The sequence below is a fragment of the Choloepus didactylus genome, chromosome 8, assembly GCF_015220235.1.
Source record: "Choloepus didactylus isolate mChoDid1 chromosome 8, mChoDid1.pri, whole genome shotgun sequence".
NCBI classification, from domain to species: Eukaryota; Metazoa; Chordata; class Mammalia; order Pilosa; family Megalonychidae; genus Choloepus; species Choloepus didactylus.
The window spans coordinates 81,139,032-81,159,248 of record NC_051314.1 but is presented as its reverse complement, the minus strand read 5'-3'; the positions used below and the strand labels follow the sequence as shown (position 1 = coordinate 81,159,248).

Below are 20,217 nucleotides of genomic sequence, written 5' to 3'. Positions count from 1 at the left end.
CCTTGTATGTTCTGCTATGAAGTTTGAACTTGTCCTAAAGACAGAGAGCCATTGACTGATTTTAAACAGGGGAGTGATATGATCAGATTTTGCATTTTTGAAAAAATAACCTTGGCTGCAGGGAAGAGAAGAGATTAGGTAGGCAAACTAGAGGTAGGGATTAATTAAGCAAATTAAGAGGAATTGAGTATGATGTCAAGGTTTTTGGCATGGAAACCTGGCATTCATTAAGGTAGAGAATGTGTGAAGAAAAGCAGGCTTGTGGGTGCAAGATTGAAATTCAGTTTTGAATGGGTTGAATTTGAAGTGTATATAACTTTCTTTGATTCTGTGCTAAATTCAATAAAGGGATGGTTTGGAGAAGGGAAATGAGGGGTTATGAAGTGCCACTAATGTGGCAGCACTGATACTGTGTGAGAGAAGACAGATGTGAGGAACCCAGAGAGCAAGGAGTCTAGGGTAATGCTGGGATTTTGGGCATGGGTGACCAGAAGGAAAAAGAGGTGTGGTCAATGGAGTTAAATATTACAGACAAATGAAGAACAATGGAAAGGCCAACTAATTTATGGTTCAAAAATTCACAGCGACCTTGGAGAGAGTGGTTTGTTTAGTGTCAAAGGCCTTATAAGGTTCAAGGATCAGTGAGAGGTGAGAGTGTAGGTGCTTCTTTGGAAGAGTTTGGTGGTATGGGAGAATGGCAAAAGTTGGAGGTTGTCAGGGTCAAGCAGGTGTCTTTTTAGAATGGCGGAGGTTTTGAACTTGTTTTTTGGAAGAAAAGAGCCAGTAGAGAGGGAGAGATTAAAGAAGTTACAAAGGGATAACGATAAAGTTAATTTCTCAGAGGAAGTGGTGGTGGTGGTGGTGATGGGAGTCAAGGTAGAGCTGGAGTAAGTACTTGAGAGCAGGGCCTGTGTCATCAGGCCCTGCTTCTTTATCCCCTTCAAACCTGGAAGAGTATCTTGACTCGAAAGTTTCAAGTCAGGAGCACAGGACACGAAGTCAAGGGGTTCTAGTCCCAGCTTGCCTACTGAAGTCCTATGTGATCATAGGCAAATCATTTCCCTTCCCTTCATAGTATTTTTCTCATCTGCAAAATAATAAGGTAGAGCTGAATAATTTCTAGGCTTTATTAGTTTTTGATTAATAGGCCAGTGTGGGAAGTAAGGTTTGGAAAGATATTTCTAGTTAGGGCTGCTCATGCTCCCCCCTCCTACCTCCTGGAATGTGGTTTGGAATCTCTGAGTACTGGGAAGGTGGGGCAAGGCCCCTAATCGGTGGTATGGCTGACCCTGTTGTGCTTATGTCAATCCTTAGGTATGGCAAGCGAGTGGCAGACATAAAGGAAAGCAAGGAGCATGTAATTGCAAACAGGTAAAGGCACAGAATGGGCTCCCTCAGAGGGGATGGAATAGAAATCTCTCCTGACCTTTGTTCTCATCTAAGCCACCTCCAGTGTCTGTACAGCCTTGTTGTTTCAACCCAGGAACTTGCTGCTGCTGCATAGATTCTGGTTTCCTTACCAAGTCTGACTTTAGTATCGAACCTTCCTCCTGCCTGACACCCCGTCCTACATGCAGCTCTCTTCTGTGCTGCTTGTGGAGGATTTTTAAGGGCAGGAGAGGTAATATTCTCTACTTTCCACTTTCCTTCCTCAGTGGCCAGTTTCACTGTCAAAGACGACAATTTCTGCGACTAGCAGTGAAGGAGCTGGAGATTGTGTTAACTGATGAACCAGGACTGCTGGGTCCCAAGGCAAGAGAAAGAAATGGTGGGAGGCAGGGGCAAGGGGTGGGGATGATGAGCAGTGAATCATAAGAGACTTTAAGAGGGGGTGTCCTTGTGTTCATGAGATTTTACATTCCTGAATCTTTTATGATCTATTTGTACATGTGCATTTGGTTCCTTTGGGTCTTCTTGGAGTCTCCCAAAACTTTTGGTCTTTCTTGATGGCATTTTTCATAGTGTGTCATGTATTATAGCTGTTTGTATACTTATTTTTTCCTCTCTTTGAGTGTGAACTTATTGAAGATAGAACATTAAACAAAACAAAACAAAACAAAACAAAACAAAACAAACCTTGTAGAACCTCATAGAACCACATAAATGCCCAGCAAATATTTCTAAAATTTAATTTACTGGTGGGGACATGGGAGTACTGACTGAGCTAATGTCGCATATACATGTCTCTGTCACATAGTTGAGTTTTTTTGTGGTCTGTGTGTTTAAAATTGGACATTGTTGCTGGTGTCACTATATAACATGCCTGGATGTGTATTATCATGGTAGTTTTCTCTGTGCTTTGAGATCCATTTTTTTTATGTTGAAAACTCTAATAGTCCCTGTACTCTCCGTAGGCCCTTTTGGCTTTCATGGCCTTGTCCTTCATTCGTGATGAGGTCACCTGGCTGGTTCGCCACACAGAAAACGTCACCAAGACTAAGACGCCTGAGGACTACACCGACTCGTTAGTACTTGATGTGATTAAGAATCTTGACCTTGGATGGGCTGGGGAAAAGGGACAGAGAGGGATTAGATTACCTCGGGAGGTCTAAATTTCTGCCCTGTTCTTACTGTTTTGGTCTTAATTCACAGTTCTAGTCTCATACATCTCTCTTTTCTTATCCTCTGCTTCATATAGGAGCATTGCAGAACTGCTTTTCTTGTTGGAGGAGATTAGAGCTCTGGTCCGAAGGCACGTCAAAGTGATACAGCAATACCACCTTCAGTACTTGGCCAGATTTGATGCTCTTGTGCTCAGTGACATCATTCAGGCATGTTTCATTGATGATGTTTTGGAAAATTTTGGGCTGATCCCTGGTTATTTTTCTCTTGGAGTCACCCTGGCTAAACCTCATGTTCTGTAGATTGGATATCAAAAAGACTGATTTCTCCCTCTACATTTTTTTTTTTCTATGAACTAATAATCTAAGCAGACTTTTTTTCCCCCTAAGAGAAGCTATATAGAAATAGGAGAGAAAAAGAAGAAGAAACAGAGTGTTAGCATGGAAGGGTCTTTCTCTCACTTGGCTTTTCTCTCTGCGGTATTTAATAATTCTTCTACCTTCATTCACTGACTGAGTCATTTGGTTCTAGGTTTCTCTCCTGGTGGGATCTATTTCCACTTGCCTGTCCCTCCAACTTGTCTTTCAGAACCTGTCAGTGTGTCCTGAGGAGGAGTCCATCATCATGTCCTCATTCGTCAGTACTCTCTCCTCTCTGAATCTCAAACAAGGTAACTGGAAGGAGGTGGAGAAGGTAGGGAGATATGAGGGTGAGCATCTTTTTCTTAGAAATATTTATCTCCCAAGCCAGGGATGGGACAAGATGACTTTGAAGAGGACTTGCCATTCTATGCAGTCTGGATATTAGCGTGCTGTTTTATTATTTCCTTTTAAGTTTGCTTCTGTTTCTCTTGCAGTTGATAATGGAGAGAAATTTGAATTCTCTGGATTGAGGCTGGACTGGTTCCGCCTTCAGGTAATTGTCTATTTCTGTTAATGGCACCCCATCCTCAAATTCTTCCTCCCCTCACAATCCCTTCTCCTTTTATCCCCTAAGCTCTGCTATGTGGAGTGAGTCAACCTTGAAAAACTGCTGGCTGGACAGGACACACCCAGGCCAAACTGTAGCCTCAAGGCTGGGGACGCTTTTCATCCATCTTGTTTTTCTCCACTCTCTCTCCACCTCCACATCCAGGCATATACTAGTGTGGCTAAGGCCCCCCTGCATCTGCATGAGAACCCTGACTTAGCCAAAGTGATGAATCTCATTGTCTTTCACTCCCGAATGCTGGACTCTGTAGAGAAAATGCTGGTGGAAACTTCTGACCTCTCTACTTTCTGGTATGTCCTAGTTCATAGCTTTTCATCACATCACTTGATCTCTTGCCTGGCTTCTATGGAGGACTATAATTCCCCTAGAAAGATGGGATTCTTTTTATATTTGAGATCTCCTTAACAGCAGATGTTCATACTCCACAGCTTACCCTTTCCAGCTTCTACTGATAATCCTCAGTGATAGGAATTTGAAGTTGATTCCCTTTTGTTCTTATTCATCCTCTTTAGGAAAACCATTTGGATTTCACACAGCCTTTCCTTCTCTGGGATAATTCAGCCACAAGTCTTTTCCCAATTTTTTTTCTCATCTTTACCATTATCTTTGGAATCTTCTTCAGCTTCTCTTTACTCTTGTGACTTTGTGATTTTAGACACATGGAAAACTTGGCGGTTTGGTGGAGAGAACTGAAAATAATTGAGAGGAATGGAGAATAGGGCTGTTTTGGAGAGGGAAAATTAACTTATCTTCCTTAGGTAGAATTTAACATTTATTGGGTGACCACTCTTGTGCAATAACTCTATCCATTAAAGATCAAAAGCAAAACAAATCAAACAGTATGTTGTCTCTGCTCTCTACATTCAACAGAGGTGGGGAGACATAACATTCACATATGAAAAGGACACCAACATAATAATTGCAACTGTAAAAAAAATGTAAAAAGAGTACATAGTGTTGAATTGTGAATGTAATCAACACCACTGAATTGTATAATTGAAGGTGGATAAAACGGGAAATTAAAAAAAACGCAGAGTTCTAAATGTTGAGAAGATAAAGTGTTGAGGAAAGATCAGTCCCATGGAATTAATCTGAGTCGGTTTTCTGGAGCTGGAGTGTCCAGTATGGGGATGATGTGAATACACAGTACCAAAGGGGTTCTAAATTAGGGAGAATGGCTGAAATGATGCAAAGGTTTTAAGGGAGGAATAGTAATTTTTGTGCAAGGAAAAGGAAGATTATCACTAAACTGCCCTAGGGTCTGTTATAAAAGTCTGAGAGAGGATTCGGTCTCCTTCTGCCTTAGGATAGAGAAATTAAGGAAAGAGTAGTGAGTACTCAAATATTTGTTGAGAGAATGAATATTCTCTCCATATCAGAGGGACCAGCTCCCATGCTCTGGTTTTAAGTCTCCTTCCTCTTTCTCTGCAGCTTTCATCTCCGTACTTTTGAGAAGATGTTTGCTACGACCCTGGAGGAACCTACTATGTTGCGTTATGCCATTGCCTTCCCCCTGATTTGTGCTCATTTTGAACATTGCACTCATGAGATGTGCCCAGAGGAGGTGGGTATCTTGAACTCCAAAGTCTGTCATCTCTCTAATCATATCTCATTCTTATTCCTCCAAATGGAAAACACATTTTCAAGAGTTGATTTTGATCCTCAGAGAGAACAAACATAAGTATGTGACACGAGTCTCTAAATAGCTCAGCTTGATGTAGAATGTGTCCCCTTCCTCTGGGTCTCAGTTATTTCTTCAGTAAAAGAAGTGGGTAGCTCAGGCAAAGGGATCAGAACAGTTCTGTAAGGAAGAAGTGGCTGCCCTGGTGATGACAGTTTCTTCCTTTGTCCTTTTTCTCCAAAGTATCCCCACCTGAAGAACCATGGCCTTCACCATTGCAATTCCTTCCTGGAAGAGTTGGCCAAGCAGACCAGCAATTGTGTCCTGGAGATCTGTGCTGAACAGCGAAATCTGAGTGAGCAGGTAGTCCTTGTTTCAGTTTCCCCTTTGTCATCCCTCAGTGCTGTCCCCTCTGTCAACCTTTGTTTCTCTCTCTCTCAAATGCCAAGTTCTCTGACTCTCTCAAACAGGGCTAGGGCTTTTGTGTTGAGTTTATTGCAGAATTCTTTTCTTAGTGTAGTCCTTTCAGTCTTTATTCCCTTAGGTCTAGATAGAGGTGTCTAAAAATACTCTTATTTGAACAGCTGCACTCCAACAAAATCTGTGCTCTCGTTTGAAGAGTTCTGAGAGATGAGTTAGCTTTCAAATTTATTTCCCTTCCTCTTTCCCTTATGTACACATACTTAGGACAGTAGCCCTCAGATCAGTCGTAGGGAATTCTGTCCATCTCTTCTCATCTTTTTGCCCATATACATCCTGATGTGTGGTTATCTGAACTTTTTAAGGCAGCTCTTCTGGGTTCATCCTCAGGGCTGCTTTCTTGTTCTTGCCTTCTGGTTTTTCCCTTCCCCTCCCTTGACTGACTCACAGTACTGGGTCGTGATTAGCTCAACCTGAATTTCAGAAAATTTGAAAATAAGGAACTTGTTCTGTTGTTGCCCTGGAGTCTTTTAGGTTCCCAACGACCCAGCCTTCCTGGGTTTGAGTCAGGCTTTGTAGTAACATTGGTTGGAGGGGAGCCAGATATGTTTGTGTGTGAGTCTGTGTACACATTTGTTTTCCTATATGTAAAATGGGGGGAAAATATTTTCTTCATAGAGGTGTTATAAGGATTAAATGAAATAGAGTACATAAAATTTGAGGTGCAGGGCACTCAATAAATGTTAGCTGTTACATTATTTGGTACTTATTGGGTGCTAAGGAAGGTACACAATCCCTGTTCTTAGGGAATGTTCCAGTCTGATGGTAAAGGGAGTACAAACAAATGTTTCAAAGAAATTTAAATGATTAATGCAAAGAAGATATGCAAATGAGAACAACTGTGGGTATATTGATCACTTAAGGGACACAGTTAAGGAGTTTGGCTCAGTCCATCAGGGATGACTAAAACATGGTGGGAGTAATTGTTTTCACATACACCAGAACTTTTGCAACCAGCTAATTATTGGCCCCTCTAAAGTTATCATTCTGAGTAAACAATGACATTAGTGATGTTGCTATTACTAATGGAATTACATTTTTTGGAACTGTTTTCAGAATCTGTCACAGACACTTCTGAATAATCTCAGGATTGACACATCGTCTTCCACCAGGGTGGACTTGATTTTTTGAAACAGTCAAGAATTTGGATTTAAAAAATCAAAGTGTGACTATGAAGTAACAAAACCAAAATGAATTTTCTTGTGTGGCTTCTGTGCTGCTCCAAAAGCAATTCCAAACGAGAGGTTCCTAGACATGCTATGCACATTGGCTGCAGCATTGGAATAAATGGAGAGAATTCTGAGGTGCTCACCTTGAAGGAAATACCTGAGCATATACATTCGTTTTACACCTTCCCTATGACTACCTGGGGTATCTCAGTGGAGACAGGCGATACAAGATTGAAGTTGAATCTCACTAGGAAGAAATATGATATCTTGTTTCAAAAAAATAAGTGGCCGGGGGAGAGCACGGCAGCATCATGAGCTGCTTCTTTTTGGATGGTGTGGTAGTGTGGGTATTTCTCTTCATGGGACAGAATCTGAAGGATTGTGGCAAGTGAGATGGTTGTTTCATGCTAGCAAAAATAAATGTCTTCCCTGGTTGCAAGACCCTAGACATGCAAATGAGTGGATCTCTTAGCTCTTATTCATTTTCCTTGAAAATTTCCATTAGGAAAGATTCCCTCTCAAGGTGTGGCTGGGAGATTGAAGACCTGACCCCTGAAAGACTCTGTCCTCTTGAGACTTGGAGCTTATAGACGGGGAGCTATCTAATGAAAACTAAAAGAGTCAATAATCTTCCAAATAGACTCCCATTAAGATAGAAATACATGGAAGGAGAGAGAGAAAGCCCAAAAGATAAAAGAACCAATATAACGAAGAGAACTTCTTTTTTGACTATTAATTAGTTGGGCTCCTCGGCAGTTTTAGAAATGAATCTCATTTCTGCATTTGCCTGTGTTTGTTTCTAAAGCTGCTACCTAAGCATTGTGCCACTACCATTAGCAAGGCCAAGAACAAGAAAACCATGAAGCACAGGCAGACGCCCAGAAAGGAGAGCCTGAGGGACAAACCAGGAGCTGAGAGTCCCGGAAGAACCGCAGCATTGTCACCACGTGAGGACCCGAGCCCCAGAGGGTCAACTGGGCACTGCATCAAAGAAGGGAGGAAAAGGAAGAGGGAGGTGACATAGCAAAGGAACGTGGAGATGGTGGTGGGGGTGTGACTGGATATGAAAGAGCACTTAAATGTGAATTTTCTACTTTGTCTGTGAAGTCAGAATTAATGCATACTACTCTAGGTCTGAAGGTCATAGGCCCAACAAATCCAGAAATTAGCAGGCCATGCGAGACTTGTAATCAGGGCTCATTTTTCTTTCTTAATTTTACCCAGCATGGACAAGCTACACCTAAACTTGACAGAATTGGCACTGACAATGAATCACGTACACAGCTTTTCTGTGTTTGAACACACTATCTTCCCTTCTGAGTATCTCAGCAGCCACCTGGAAGCCAGACTCAACAGGTATCACTCTTTTCTTGTCTTCTATAGTTGCATAATGTGGTAGTTCTCAAAGCTGGGTTCCATTAAATCCATCTTGGAAATCATGCCACACTCTGGAGATTCTGATGCAGCTAGTCTGGCATGGGTCCCGAGCATGTTTATTAAGAATAGATGGTTTTGATGAAAAGCCAGAGTTAATCACTGTTGTTTAGTAGAATAAGCCAGGCCTTTGCATTCAGCAGACCTGTGTTAACATCCTGGCCATTAAGAGACTGGAGCAGTTTTCTAACTTGAGAATTACTTGTAAGAGAATGGCAGTGAAAATTAAAGGTAATAATGAATGCAAAGTTCCTAACATACATAGGCCTCAGTAACTGCATCTCCTTCCCCCTGCTTTACCCCTTATTCCATTGCCTCTGAAAGGAAGAGTGCCCTTTATATTGGAATTGGGCACTACAGTCTGCAGTTAGGGAATTGGGGGTGGGGGGAGGAATTATTACAGATAATCTCCTAGTCTTCTATATCTTATTTTGGAATATGTAGTATATTCATTCATTCATTCAGTAGATATTTATTGAACACCCGTTACATGCCAACACTATTCTAGAAGCTGTTGGTACAGCAGGATACAAAACATAAAAGTCTCTGCTCCTGTGAAGCTTACATTTTTTAAAATTAAGATTTATTCACATACCATACAATCATCCAAAATATATAATCCATTGATCTCATTACCATCATACAGTTGTTCATTCATCACCCCGATCAATTTTTTTTTTAATGTTTTCCTTGTACCAGAAAAAGTGAAAGCAAGAATAGAAAAAACAAGAGTAAAAACAGAACACCCAAATTGTCCCCCTCCATTCTTCCTTTAGTTTAGTTGTTTTTTTTGCCCCCTTTTTTCTATTCATCCATCCATACCCTGGACAAAGGGGAGTGTGTGACCCACATGGCTTTCCCAATCACATTGTTATCCCTCATAGGCTACATTGTTATATAATTATCTTCAAGATTCAAGGGTTCTGGGTTGTAGTTTGATAGTTTCAGGTATTTACTGCTAGCTATTCCAATTCATTAGAAGCTGAAAAGGGTTGTCCATATTGTGCGTAAGAGTGCCCACCAGAGTGACCTCTCGGCTCCTTTTGGAATCTCTCAGCCACTGAAACTATTTCATTTCCTTTCACATCCCCCTTTTGGTCAATAAGATGTTCTCCATCCCACGATGCCGGGTCTAGATTCCTCCCCGGGGGTCATATTCCACATTGCCGGGGAGGTTTACACCCCTGGGTGTCAGATCACACGTAGCGGGGAGGGCAGTGATTTCACCTGCCAAGTTGGCTTGAAGCTTACATTTTAGTGGAGGAGATGGCCAAAAAAACCCCATGAAAGTAGAATATGTAGTAGATTAGATAGTGATAAGTGCTAGCAGAAAAATAAAGCGGGAAAGGGAGATGGGAATTATATGTGTGGGGGTGGTGATGGTAGTGGGGTGTGGCAGTTTTAGGTAGTGTGGCCAGGAATGGCCTCCTTGAGAAAGTGACATTTGAGTAAACCCCTGAAGGAACTGAGGAAGCCAGCTCTGCAGCTGTCCTGGGACAGAATATTCTAGTCAGAGGAAACAGTAAGTGGAAAGGCTCTGAGGGGAGAGGGCATCTGGTATGTTTGAGGGACATGGAGGAGGCCAATGGGGCTGGAATAGAATGAGCCTGGGGAGGACTAGTAATACATGAGGTTAGAAAGATTGGGTAGTTGCAGACTGTATAGATGCTTACATGCCACTGTTATGGACTTTCACTTTTATTCTGAGTGAGATGGGCATCCTTAGTGGATTTTGAGCAAAGTAGTTGATATTTCAACAGGATAACTGTGGCTGCATTAGGGAGTCAAGAATGGAAGCAAGGAGGCCAGTTAGGGGGTCTGTTTTGATTACAGGAGATGCAGATTTACTTTTCAATTAGTTTTTTGTGAAGTTTTGTAGAATTAGTTTGTTTTCACTGCTTACACATGAGCTATATGGAAGGCACTGTCTCAGGTGCACATACAATGTCAAGAAGATGAGAGTTTGATAATTGCCCATGTGCAAACCTGCAGTAGCTGGTGGTGGTTTCCAGGTCCTGTAGCAGCATGGGTGTGCTATTCTAGTTTTTCATGAATATCTCTTTATTGACATAATTGTCCCCAAAGCCCCAAGGTTGGCCCAGAGTTTGGCCCCATGAACACCTTAAAATAAAGTAGATTAGGTTTGCAGAGCTATCCCTTCTATATTATTTTTTTTCCAGGTGGTACCTCCTCATTTTACCCTTTCATCTGGGGAGTAGGACTTCCTGTTTTTTTTCCCCTCTCTTGCCATAAAAATTTTGCTAAAAAACCCAAACCAAACCAAAAAACCCAACCAAACAAAAACAACAAAAAATGCAAAACCTGCTGCCACAGGGAGAAGCTGATAAATTTATTCATATTAAGATATAAGTGACCGACAAATGCTTGAAGCATGATGTTCTTCTTTCTCCTACTGTTTACATTTTAACAAGGAAAAAAGGTTTAAGTGAAAGGACTAACTTTCATTGTAAAAGCTCAGGTAACTGGGGAAGGTATTTGGGGAGGACTTGGTGGACTAGTGGGAAAGGGTCTTCCTGGTGTGCTCCTGAAATAGTACATTGTGGTCAGTTAGTCCACCTTCTCTGACGTTGGTTATAGTTGCATGTCAGCTAAGCATGTTCTCTCTCCTGTTCTGGTATCTCATGGCCATTTGGGGATGATACTACATTCCCAAGGATTTCTGGGTGTAATTTTCCATTCTGATAGCGGTTGGAACTAATTATTTCCAAGGAGAAAAGACAAACATTGGAACTGAGAATGCAGGTGGTGTGGGCCCTCAGGTCCTGGAGTCAGATGGGATTGGGAGCCCAGGTCTTTTACCACCTGACCCTTTCTCCAGAGGAGGCAGGATAGTGATTAGGTATTAAATTTTATTAGCTTTAAGTCCCAGCTCTGCTACTTGCCAGCGGTGTAGTCTTTTGTGAGTGACCTAAATAGGAATAATAAGTGTGCCAACCTTGTTGGGTTACTATGAAGTTTAAATGAGATAATGCATGTAGTAAAATTTTAGCACAGCACTTGGATCACAGTATACCCTCAGTAAATGTTAATGTGTTTATCATTATGATTATAATTATGATTCTTATCACCCAGAGCCCTTGTATGGCTGGCTGGCTACAACCCCACAACCCAGGAGATCGTCAGGCCTTCTGAGCTGCTGGCAGGAGTCAAAGCATACATTGGTTTCATACAGTCACTGGCCCAGTTTCTGAGTGCAGATGCTACCCGAGTCATCCGCAATGCCCTCCTGCAGCAGACCCAGCCGCTGGACTCATCGGGCGAACAGACCATCACTACCCTCTACACAAATTGGTCAGTGTTGCTTCTCCTTTCCAACTGCATTACCTCTCTGTTAGCACTTTCTCCGTTATACAATAGGACTTCAGGGTCCAAGCATTTTAGCTCCCAGGGTCATAGACTCCCAAATGGAGACTTGTTTTTGCTTAAGGATTAGAGCAATAAGCTGGGGGCAAACCCAGATTCCCTTCTGTCCACTGCAAGGTTTCCTTCTACCCTTCCGTGTAACATCCACCGACCTACCCTGCAACAGTTTAACCTCTTTCCTCTTAATCTCCAGTTTTTAAAGTTCCTTTGCTGGTTCTTAAAGTTTTAATTTCAAATAACCTCTCTTCTTCTTTCTGAGGTTCCCTTTCTTTTCACCCCAGGTTCTCCCTCTGAAAACCATTGTCTGCCACCATCTCTCTGGAACACTATCTCTCCATCCCCAGACATGACCATGTAGATTCTAGCAGATTGCTCTTTTTTTTTTAAATCCATTACAATAGATTTCTACATTTTTTAAAATTCTTTTTTTTCCATGCATGTCTTTATTTTATTACTCATCCACCCATACACTGGATAAAGGGGGTGGCAGTCACAAGGTTTTTACAATCACACGCTCACAAGATGAAGGCTAAATGGTTATACAATCATTATCAAAGATGAGGGCTACTAGATTACAGTTCAGCAATTTCAGGTATTTCCTTCTGGCTATTCTAATTCAACAGAAATTAAAAAGAAATATCTATATAATGAGTCAATAGTCATAATCATTTGTTAAATCCTAACTTCTCAGTTACAATTCCTCACTCTCATTTGATCATTCTCTCAGTCCTCAGGGATATCTGGGCCATGACTGTTTTAAATTCTTTGTGCTGAAAAGGGGTGTCGACATTATGGGGTAGAGGAATAAAACTGGTTGATGTTCTTGGAGAGACTGGTACCTCTGGGTTTCAGGGCTTATCTGGCATAGGAGTCATCTGGAGACTTTATGTTTCTGAAAAAATAAACTTAATAGGTAAAACTTTTATAGAGTCTTGGATAGAGCCCAAGGTACTCTTGAGAGTTTTCAGGAATACTGTTGATTGGGGCTTGGCATACTGCGGCAATTTGCAATATCTGGTTGAAGAGTAACCTCCAGAATGACCTCTCGACTCTATCTGAAATCTCTTAGCCACTGAAACTTTATTAATTTCTCTACCCCCTTTTGGTCAAGAAGTCTTTCTCAATCTCACGGTGCCAGGGCCAGACTTATCACTGGGAGTCATGTCCTACGTTGCCAGGGAGACTTACACCCCTGGGAGTAATGTCCCATGTAATGGGGAGTGTAGTGAGTTTATTTGCAGAGTTTTGCTTAGAGAGAGAGGCCACATGGCAGTTTGTCCCCAAATCTGGAGGTGGAAATCAGAACTATTTCCTACCTCCCCAAACCACTGGGTGGCGCTCTTAATCCAGGATCAGCTCGCAGGAGACAGGCAGCAAAGAGGAGCCCCCTGAGTAGCAGAAAAGTCTGAGAAAAGATTTGCAAATACAAATGCCAACAGGGGCCAGGCACTTAAAGCAAATGGCTGTGGTGGGATAGGTGGGCACTTTGAGGAGTTGGAGAGGGCATGCCCCTCTTTAGGGCAGCCACTGTTCAGCTCCTGTTGATTGCTACCCACTAAATCCTTACCTTTTAAGTAAAGTCTGTTTCAAAATTTTGACAACTAATTAAAAACAAAAACAAACACAGGCAAACATGTTTGGTGGCTTATCTTTTATGTAGAATCTCTGTTTCAAAATTTTGACAACTAATTCAAAAAAACAAAGACAAAAACAAGCAAACATGTTTGGTGGCTATGTTTGGCCCACCAGTGGTTAGTTGTGACTTCTGTAAGACAGAGGCCAAGAGCTGGTGCCTGGGCGAGTGGCAGGTGTTGCCCAAGCCCTTCTTTGCTGATACTGGCTGGAGGCCAGTCCCACTCAGCTTGCCCAGAGGTCAGGGGGCAGTATTTGGAGACTGGATGACCAGCTTTCAGGGTCCTGGGTCCTTATTCTCCTTGGAGACGTTGAGGCTAAGTATATTTCAGAAGATACTGATTGGTAGAAATTTTTTTCTTGTCAAGTTGGACCTATCTTATCAGATAGAGAAAGGCCAAGGTGAAGGGAATGCAATAGTTAGAAGAGAACAGTGACTGGGGAGGGGTAGGCACATCAGTGCATTTTGACTGCACAGTGAAATGCCCTGCAGAATAGAGGTGAAGTAGAATTACATTACTGACAAATTTTAAAATCATATTTTTTATTGTAGAATATAACATATATACATAATATTATGTATATGTATTATATATAATATAACAAATAGCAAATTTCAAAGAATATTATAGGTTACAATTCCACAATTTCAGTTATTTCCTTATTACGGAATGTAACATATATACAAAAAGGTAATATCTTTCAAAGTATGATTTAACAAGTAGATATATAGGAAATTTCCAAAATTATTGGTTATAGTACCATAGTTTCACTTATTTCCTTATTGTAAAATCTAACATATATACAAAAAGGTATAGCTTTCAAATTACAGTTTAACAGATAGTTATAGAACAAATTTCAAAGGATGCTATAGGTTATAGTTCCACCATTTCAGTTCTTTCCTTCAAACTATTCTAATACCCTATCAACTAAGAAAAAGAAAATTATATAAAGATTCAGTATTTATAATCCTTTGTTAAATTCCATCTTGTCTGTTGCTACCCCTTCCTTTAGTTTAATCACTTTCCCGATCTTCAGGGATGTCTAGGCAGTGACCACCCTAACCTGTTCATGTTGAAAAGGAGTGTCAACTTTATGAACAAAGGGGACACATCTGGTTGATGTTCTTGAAGAAGAGGCTATTGCCTCTGGGTTTTGGGACTTAGCTGGCATAGGAGCTCTCTGAAGGATCTAAGTTTCTGATGAATAAACTTAGTGAGTGAAACTTTTGTAGAGTCTCAGGGAGGGAGCTGGGTATTCTTCAAGGTTTTTGGGAGTACTGTTGACTTGGGCTTATCATATTGTGGTCATTTGCCAATTGTTTTTGAGACAACAGCTTGAGGTGTTAATGAGAGTGTTGTACTATCTTCCCTGAACCGCTTCTCCCCATCCCAGCCTTTGGTAGAGTTTCTCTTCCTGAGCCCAGTGGTGGGGAGCAGTGGTTGGGAAAACGGATTAACGCTAACCTTCTGTGCTTTCCTGGTCAAACCTGTAGGTACCTAGAAAGTCTGCTTAGACAGGCGAGCAGTGGCACCATCATCCTCTCCCCAGCCATGCGGGCCTTCATCAGCCTCCCCAGGGACGGGGAGCAGAATTTCAGTGCAGAGGAGTTCTCTGACATTTCTGGTGAGCCCAGGGCCTGGTCTCCTTGTCAAGGAGCTAGGCCTTTCCCCTCAATACAACATCTCAACCTACAGACCACATCTAAAGTTTCCCACCCTCTCAGAGGCCCATTCTACACTCTCCTCAGCCTCTCTGCTAGACTCCATTCTAGATGATAGAAAGGGATTCTAAGTGAGGCTCAGAACTGAAGAGTGGCCTAGGGGTTGTAGGTGGAGAGAGAAAATGAGGGGAGTAATGAGTTAGACAGTGGCACTCAAATAGCTAAAGGGATTTATTCCTCAAACAGCAGTAAATGGTTTTTCTCTATTTCCAGAAAGAATGAAAGAGTAGGACATACAATGAAGAGTAGAGAATGAAGCGTAAGGAGGACAGCCTCATGCTTGGAATTATTAAACAGCAGTCTGATATCGTGGCACCTTCTTCCTTAGGGATAAATTTTAGAGCCTTCCTCAGTGTTTGTATTGCTGATGGTTAATAATAACACTTGTATGATAATGCTGATGAGATAGTGGCTGTCATTTATTGTAGGCTAAGTTCTAAATGCTTGCACATATTAACGCATTTAATCCTCATAACAGCCTTGAGGTAGATATTTATTACCCCATTTTACAGATGAGAAAACTGAGACACAGAGGATAAGACCTTTCTTAAGGTCACATGTTAGTAAATGGTAGAACTGGGATTCCAACTCAAGGCAGTCTCGTTTCAGGACTTGGGTGATTAACCACTGTGCAGTGCTGCTTCCCAACGTATAGAAGTGTGTTTGCATCTCAAGGGAGTGGGAGGACAGGAGCATATAGTGAATGAGTTGGGAAGCCATTCCTTTTAAAAAGAGAGCTTCAAACTATATAGATCCTTTTAAATAGATTTGTTTTACTGACTGACTGATTTATGAACTATCCTACCTCTTCCTCCTTCCACCCACCTCCATATAAATCATGGCTCCTGCATGGTGGCTAGGGCAGGGAGGAGATGTTTCAATGACCCTGCCCTCTCCATTCTTCCTCTTCATTGGGAGTTTTAAGAAAGCCAGAGTACACAGTTCTGTTATCCAGATCTGCCTCCTTTTAACCCTCACCCTGACTCTGTCAGTAAGCTGACCCTACCCTTTACCTGCTGGAGGTTTTAGATGTCCCTTTCTCATCAACTCCACCCACAAACTGTAGGCAGCCTATAAAATCAGCTTTAGGTCTTGCTGACAACTGTCAAGCAGCAGAGGAAATGCTGATTCTCCCCTCTACTACCCCCACCCCAATTTCCTGGGTTGCTATGGTGATGGGGCAGTATTACTGCAAAAATAGACGGAAAGAGAAAGATGCCCTAGGGTTGCTAGTCTGGAGTAGAGAAGCTTGGAGTAGGGAGGTTCGGCAGATCCGAACTGGGAGCTCCATTGTTTCTTCTCCAGCGGCTCCAGAGAAGGCACTTTAGCCCCTTCTGCCTGGTGTCAGCCATTTTAGTATTATCCATATTCATCAGTTAGGAAATCCTTTTACAGTTGTAATCTCAGTTATTCCTATTATAGATACATGGTTCTAAAAATGTCCAGTAAATATCCACTCTGGATAAGGCTCTGTGTCAGCTGCTGTGACCACTTCCCCTTCCTCTGTCCTTGGTAGAAGTGGAGATCACTGGTCCAGCCTTCAAAGACTTGAGTGAGGAGCCTTGACTTCCTTTTCTCTCTGAACTCTTATTAAATATATTAAACTTGGCTTCCTTCTACTGGTCTCTTCGATGTTGTTACTTCTGGTCTTTTATGGTCTTCTCTGCTAGGATTGGCCTGTGGCCAAAGATCAAAGTTTGAGCCCCTTTCTGTCTGGATGGGTTGGTAGTGTTTTCTAATGTGGAATTTCCCCAGGCAGGTTCTGTTTAATTAATGAAGGTCCAGAAGTAGGCTGGGTAGGGAGGGATAAGGCCTTTGCATAAGTCTAGAGGGAAGGAGGATTTAGAGGAAAAAAGTACTGGGATTCTGGGATGTGTGTTGATTATGAATCAAGAAAAAATAGCCCAAGGAGAGGAAAACTTGGCCAGTGAGGTATTAAATAAGGGAAGTGAAGAGAGGAACATACAAAAAGTTAGAACTTCAATAAGGAAATAGTTTGGAATTTGCTTGGACACAGTAAAGAGAAGTAAGACAGGCATTGAACTAGATTTCTGGTACCAGTCCCTGATTTGCTTAGGTGACCTTGAGCAAGCATTGAACACTCCCCACCCCCTTGTCTTTAAAACCAGGATGACAGTGCCTGTGCCACATACCTCAGGGGGCTGTTAATAATTATCACAGCAATAATCCCTTATTCACACATATCTTTTTAGCTTTCTTAGGTTTTTATAATGTGGTATCATATTTACTCTCACATTAACACTGAGGTATTCAGGGAAGATATTAATTTCTTCATTTTACAGAGAAGTAAACTTAGGCTCAGAGAGGTTCAGTGATTTGCTTAAGATGTTAACAGCTGATAAAGCTAGTATAGCTAGTACAGCAAGAATAAAACCCAGATACCATGTATTTACTCTCAGTGCAGAGAGAGTAAATCGTCCGACATGCAGGCCGGACCTGTCACCTGAATGCTGGATTTCAGGCCACTTTTACTCCTCAGTGTCCCACTTATTTTCCTCACTGGAAAACATCTAAAATGTTCAAATTACCCTGTAGCTGTTGCGCAAATTCTCCAGTAGCCCCTGAGTTCCACCAGGGACCCCTGTGACTCTATTCCAGAGATGCGGGCCTTGGCTGAACTCTTGGGACCCTATGGCATGAAGTTCCTGAGTGAAAACCTGATGTGGCATGTGACCTCTCAGATCGTGGAGCTAAAGGTACTGTGGAAACAAGCCCCCATGAAGAAGGTCCAGCCTTAGGGGAAGAGGAGTGGGCTAGGGGCCTGGGGAGAAGAAGTAACATCTGTCTCTTCATTTTCTGCTTAATGTCTCTGTTCTCCGGGCTGCAGAAGCTGGTAGTGGAAAACATGGATGTACTTGTTCAAATAAGATCCAACTTTAGCAAGCCCGACTTGATGGCTTCCCTACTGCCCCAACTGACGGGTAAGTACCTGTCCCTACAGTGAGAAGGAGCTGTGGGGAACGTATTGCAAATGACAGGGGTTTTCAGGGATTTGGGGGCTAGGCTGGGGCTGGAAGAAGCAAAACCATCCCTATTCTCCTCCTAAGTTCTCTAACACTTCTTTCTCTTCAGGGGCTGAGAATGTGCTGAAGCGTATGACCATCATTGGAGTGATTCTCAGTTTTAGAGCCATGGCCCAAGAGGGACTTCGGGAGGTGAGTTGGAGGGGAGAGGACTGTCACAGAATCACAGACATCTCTGTGGGTAGGTTTGTTTGAGAAGTTGTGGAAGGGGTTGGTGAGGATTAAGGCAAAAGAAATTTAATTTCTTAGGGATAAATGAGCTGAGGAAACCTAGAGGCACCAGGAGAAGGCTAGCATGGAAGCTGGCTAGGCTCTTATTTAAGTTGAAGCCCTTCTTTTGTTTGTTTTCACCTATCTTTGAAGGCATTGGTCAATGTTCTATGGACTCATGTATCTTCTCTTTCCTCCAGGTTTTCTCCTTCCACTGCCCATTCCTTATGGGTCCCATTGAGTGCCTGAAGGAGTTTGTCACTCCAGACACAGACATCAAGGTATGGGGGAGTAGAAAGCAGACTCCACTCGGAGATGTTTGTTGTTGAAAAGGATGTAGCTAGGGTCCTGTAAGGGAGAGAAGACTTTAAGAAAGACTGTAGGGAGAAGAGCTGGGACTTTAATGGGAAAGCACTGTATGGAGACTTTGTGGAGAGAGGGATACTGGTCAGAGGGAGATTCTGGGAGAAGCCAGAGCTGGGGGGACGTGGGATGTGGAGAGACATGGGAACCAGAGAGACCCTGTGGGGCTGGGGAAACATTCCTGGAGGGAGAGGGATGGTATTTAGGATAATATCTGTAGGTTTTCACCTGAAATGAGCAATGTGCAAATTAAATGCCAAATTATGTGTCAAGTCCCTTTTTTAGTCAGGAGCTTGGGTACTTTTTGTAAAAAGATTATTCCTTGCATTCCCGACTGCTCTGCCTGCCTTCAGAGTTTCCTTCCTTTTCTTCCTCCCAGTGCTTAGACTTTCTGGTTTCTCTTTGTATCTCCTGCTTCAGGCCCCCATTTACTATAGGAGATGGAGAGAAGAGAGGCTTCTGCAGATAACCTAATATGAACTTCCATTCTTCCCCCTTCTCCCCACCTTTGAGTCATCTTCTTGTCTTTTGAATCACCTGGAACAAACAAATATGTTATGCAAGGAAATACAGCAAAAGGCTGGGAACAGGGGCCTTCAAATGCCTTCAGTGCATAGGACAAGCTGCTTCTCTTATAATTACTTCCTTTAATGGAAAGAGGTCTGTGGTAAGAGGAAAGAATTAAAAGCAGGCAAAATTATAGTTAAGTGTTAAGAAAACTTCCTTACCTTGATACCTAAAGAGTCATGAAAATTTTCCGTTTCTGCCTGACATCATATGAGGGCTGAGTGGTCATAGGGGCGGTGAGGGGGTGATGTTTCATGGGGATTCCTGCCCCTCTTGAATGGGCTTTGATTTTCCAGTGAGCCTGGGTTTCTGGCAGCTGCTGTTGTTGAGGAGGGATTTTCTAGCCTGTTAGGAGCTTGTCTACTTGATATCTCCTGGGTAGCTCTGAGCTTTAGGCTCTGCTTGCTTGTGAAAATAGGCTAGTAGGGGCAGAGAGGACGGAGGACCTGTCATCAAAGGCTCTGTTACTGCCTCAGAGGGGTGAGAAGATTAGGGGAAGAGAAAATAGGAGCCCTTCCTCCAGACAACCACATGTCATGGACCAGAGGCCTTGTCTTCTAGGTTGTAGGTTGCCACAAGCAGAGTAATCTAGGTAGGAATTTAAATAGACAGCAGAGCGGAATGTGGCTAAGGTTTGGCTTCTGTGTCAGTACCGTAGGCAAAGTGTGTGTATGTTATTAAGTCTGTGTGGTTCTTTGCAGAAGATACTGTCCTTAGTTGTCAACTATTAGAAGAGTTATCCTTGTTCTCTCAGAAAATTTAAAAGACTTTTTTTTTCCTTTAGCCTCAAAAAAGGTCTAGATACTTGGGTGGGAGTGGGAGGTTGGGACTACATTCTGGGAACCTGATTCTAAGTACAATGAGGGATTCAGGTGTCAATCAAATATTTATTGAGTGCCTTCCATGTGCTCAGCGTTGCGTTAAATACTAGAGAGGAAAACACAAAGATCCTGGCTTTAATATAAAGGAAGAGGAGGGAAAGGTATAATAGTTATTGAGCACTTACTGTCTGTTGGTCACCACAGTAGCCACTTTACA

At 42.3% G+C, this 20,217-nt stretch overlaps 1 protein-coding gene across 1 annotated transcript in view; it reads left to right on the top strand.

Annotated features, from left to right (window-relative positions):
- Positions 1-20,217, top strand: part of NCKAP1L (NCK associated protein 1 like) — a 41,065-nt gene that overhangs the window by 10,391 nt on the left and 10,457 nt on the right. The window contains 18 exon segments of the mRNA XM_037846561.1: positions 1,315-1,371; positions 1,656-1,752; positions 2,355-2,464; positions 2,639-2,771; positions 3,151-3,232; positions 3,419-3,477; positions 3,697-3,842; positions 4,984-5,116; positions 5,417-5,536; positions 7,628-7,739; positions 7,742-7,769; positions 8,047-8,178; positions 11,350-11,568; positions 14,768-14,898; positions 17,615-17,712; positions 17,844-17,937; positions 18,089-18,171; positions 18,450-18,530. Of these exon segments, the coding sequence (XP_037702489.1) occupies positions 1,315-1,371; positions 1,656-1,752; positions 2,355-2,464; positions 2,639-2,771; positions 3,151-3,232; positions 3,419-3,477; positions 3,697-3,842; positions 4,984-5,116; positions 5,417-5,536; positions 7,628-7,739; positions 7,742-7,769; positions 8,047-8,178; positions 11,350-11,568; positions 14,768-14,898; positions 17,615-17,712; positions 17,844-17,937; positions 18,089-18,171; positions 18,450-18,530 (1,915 nt within the window).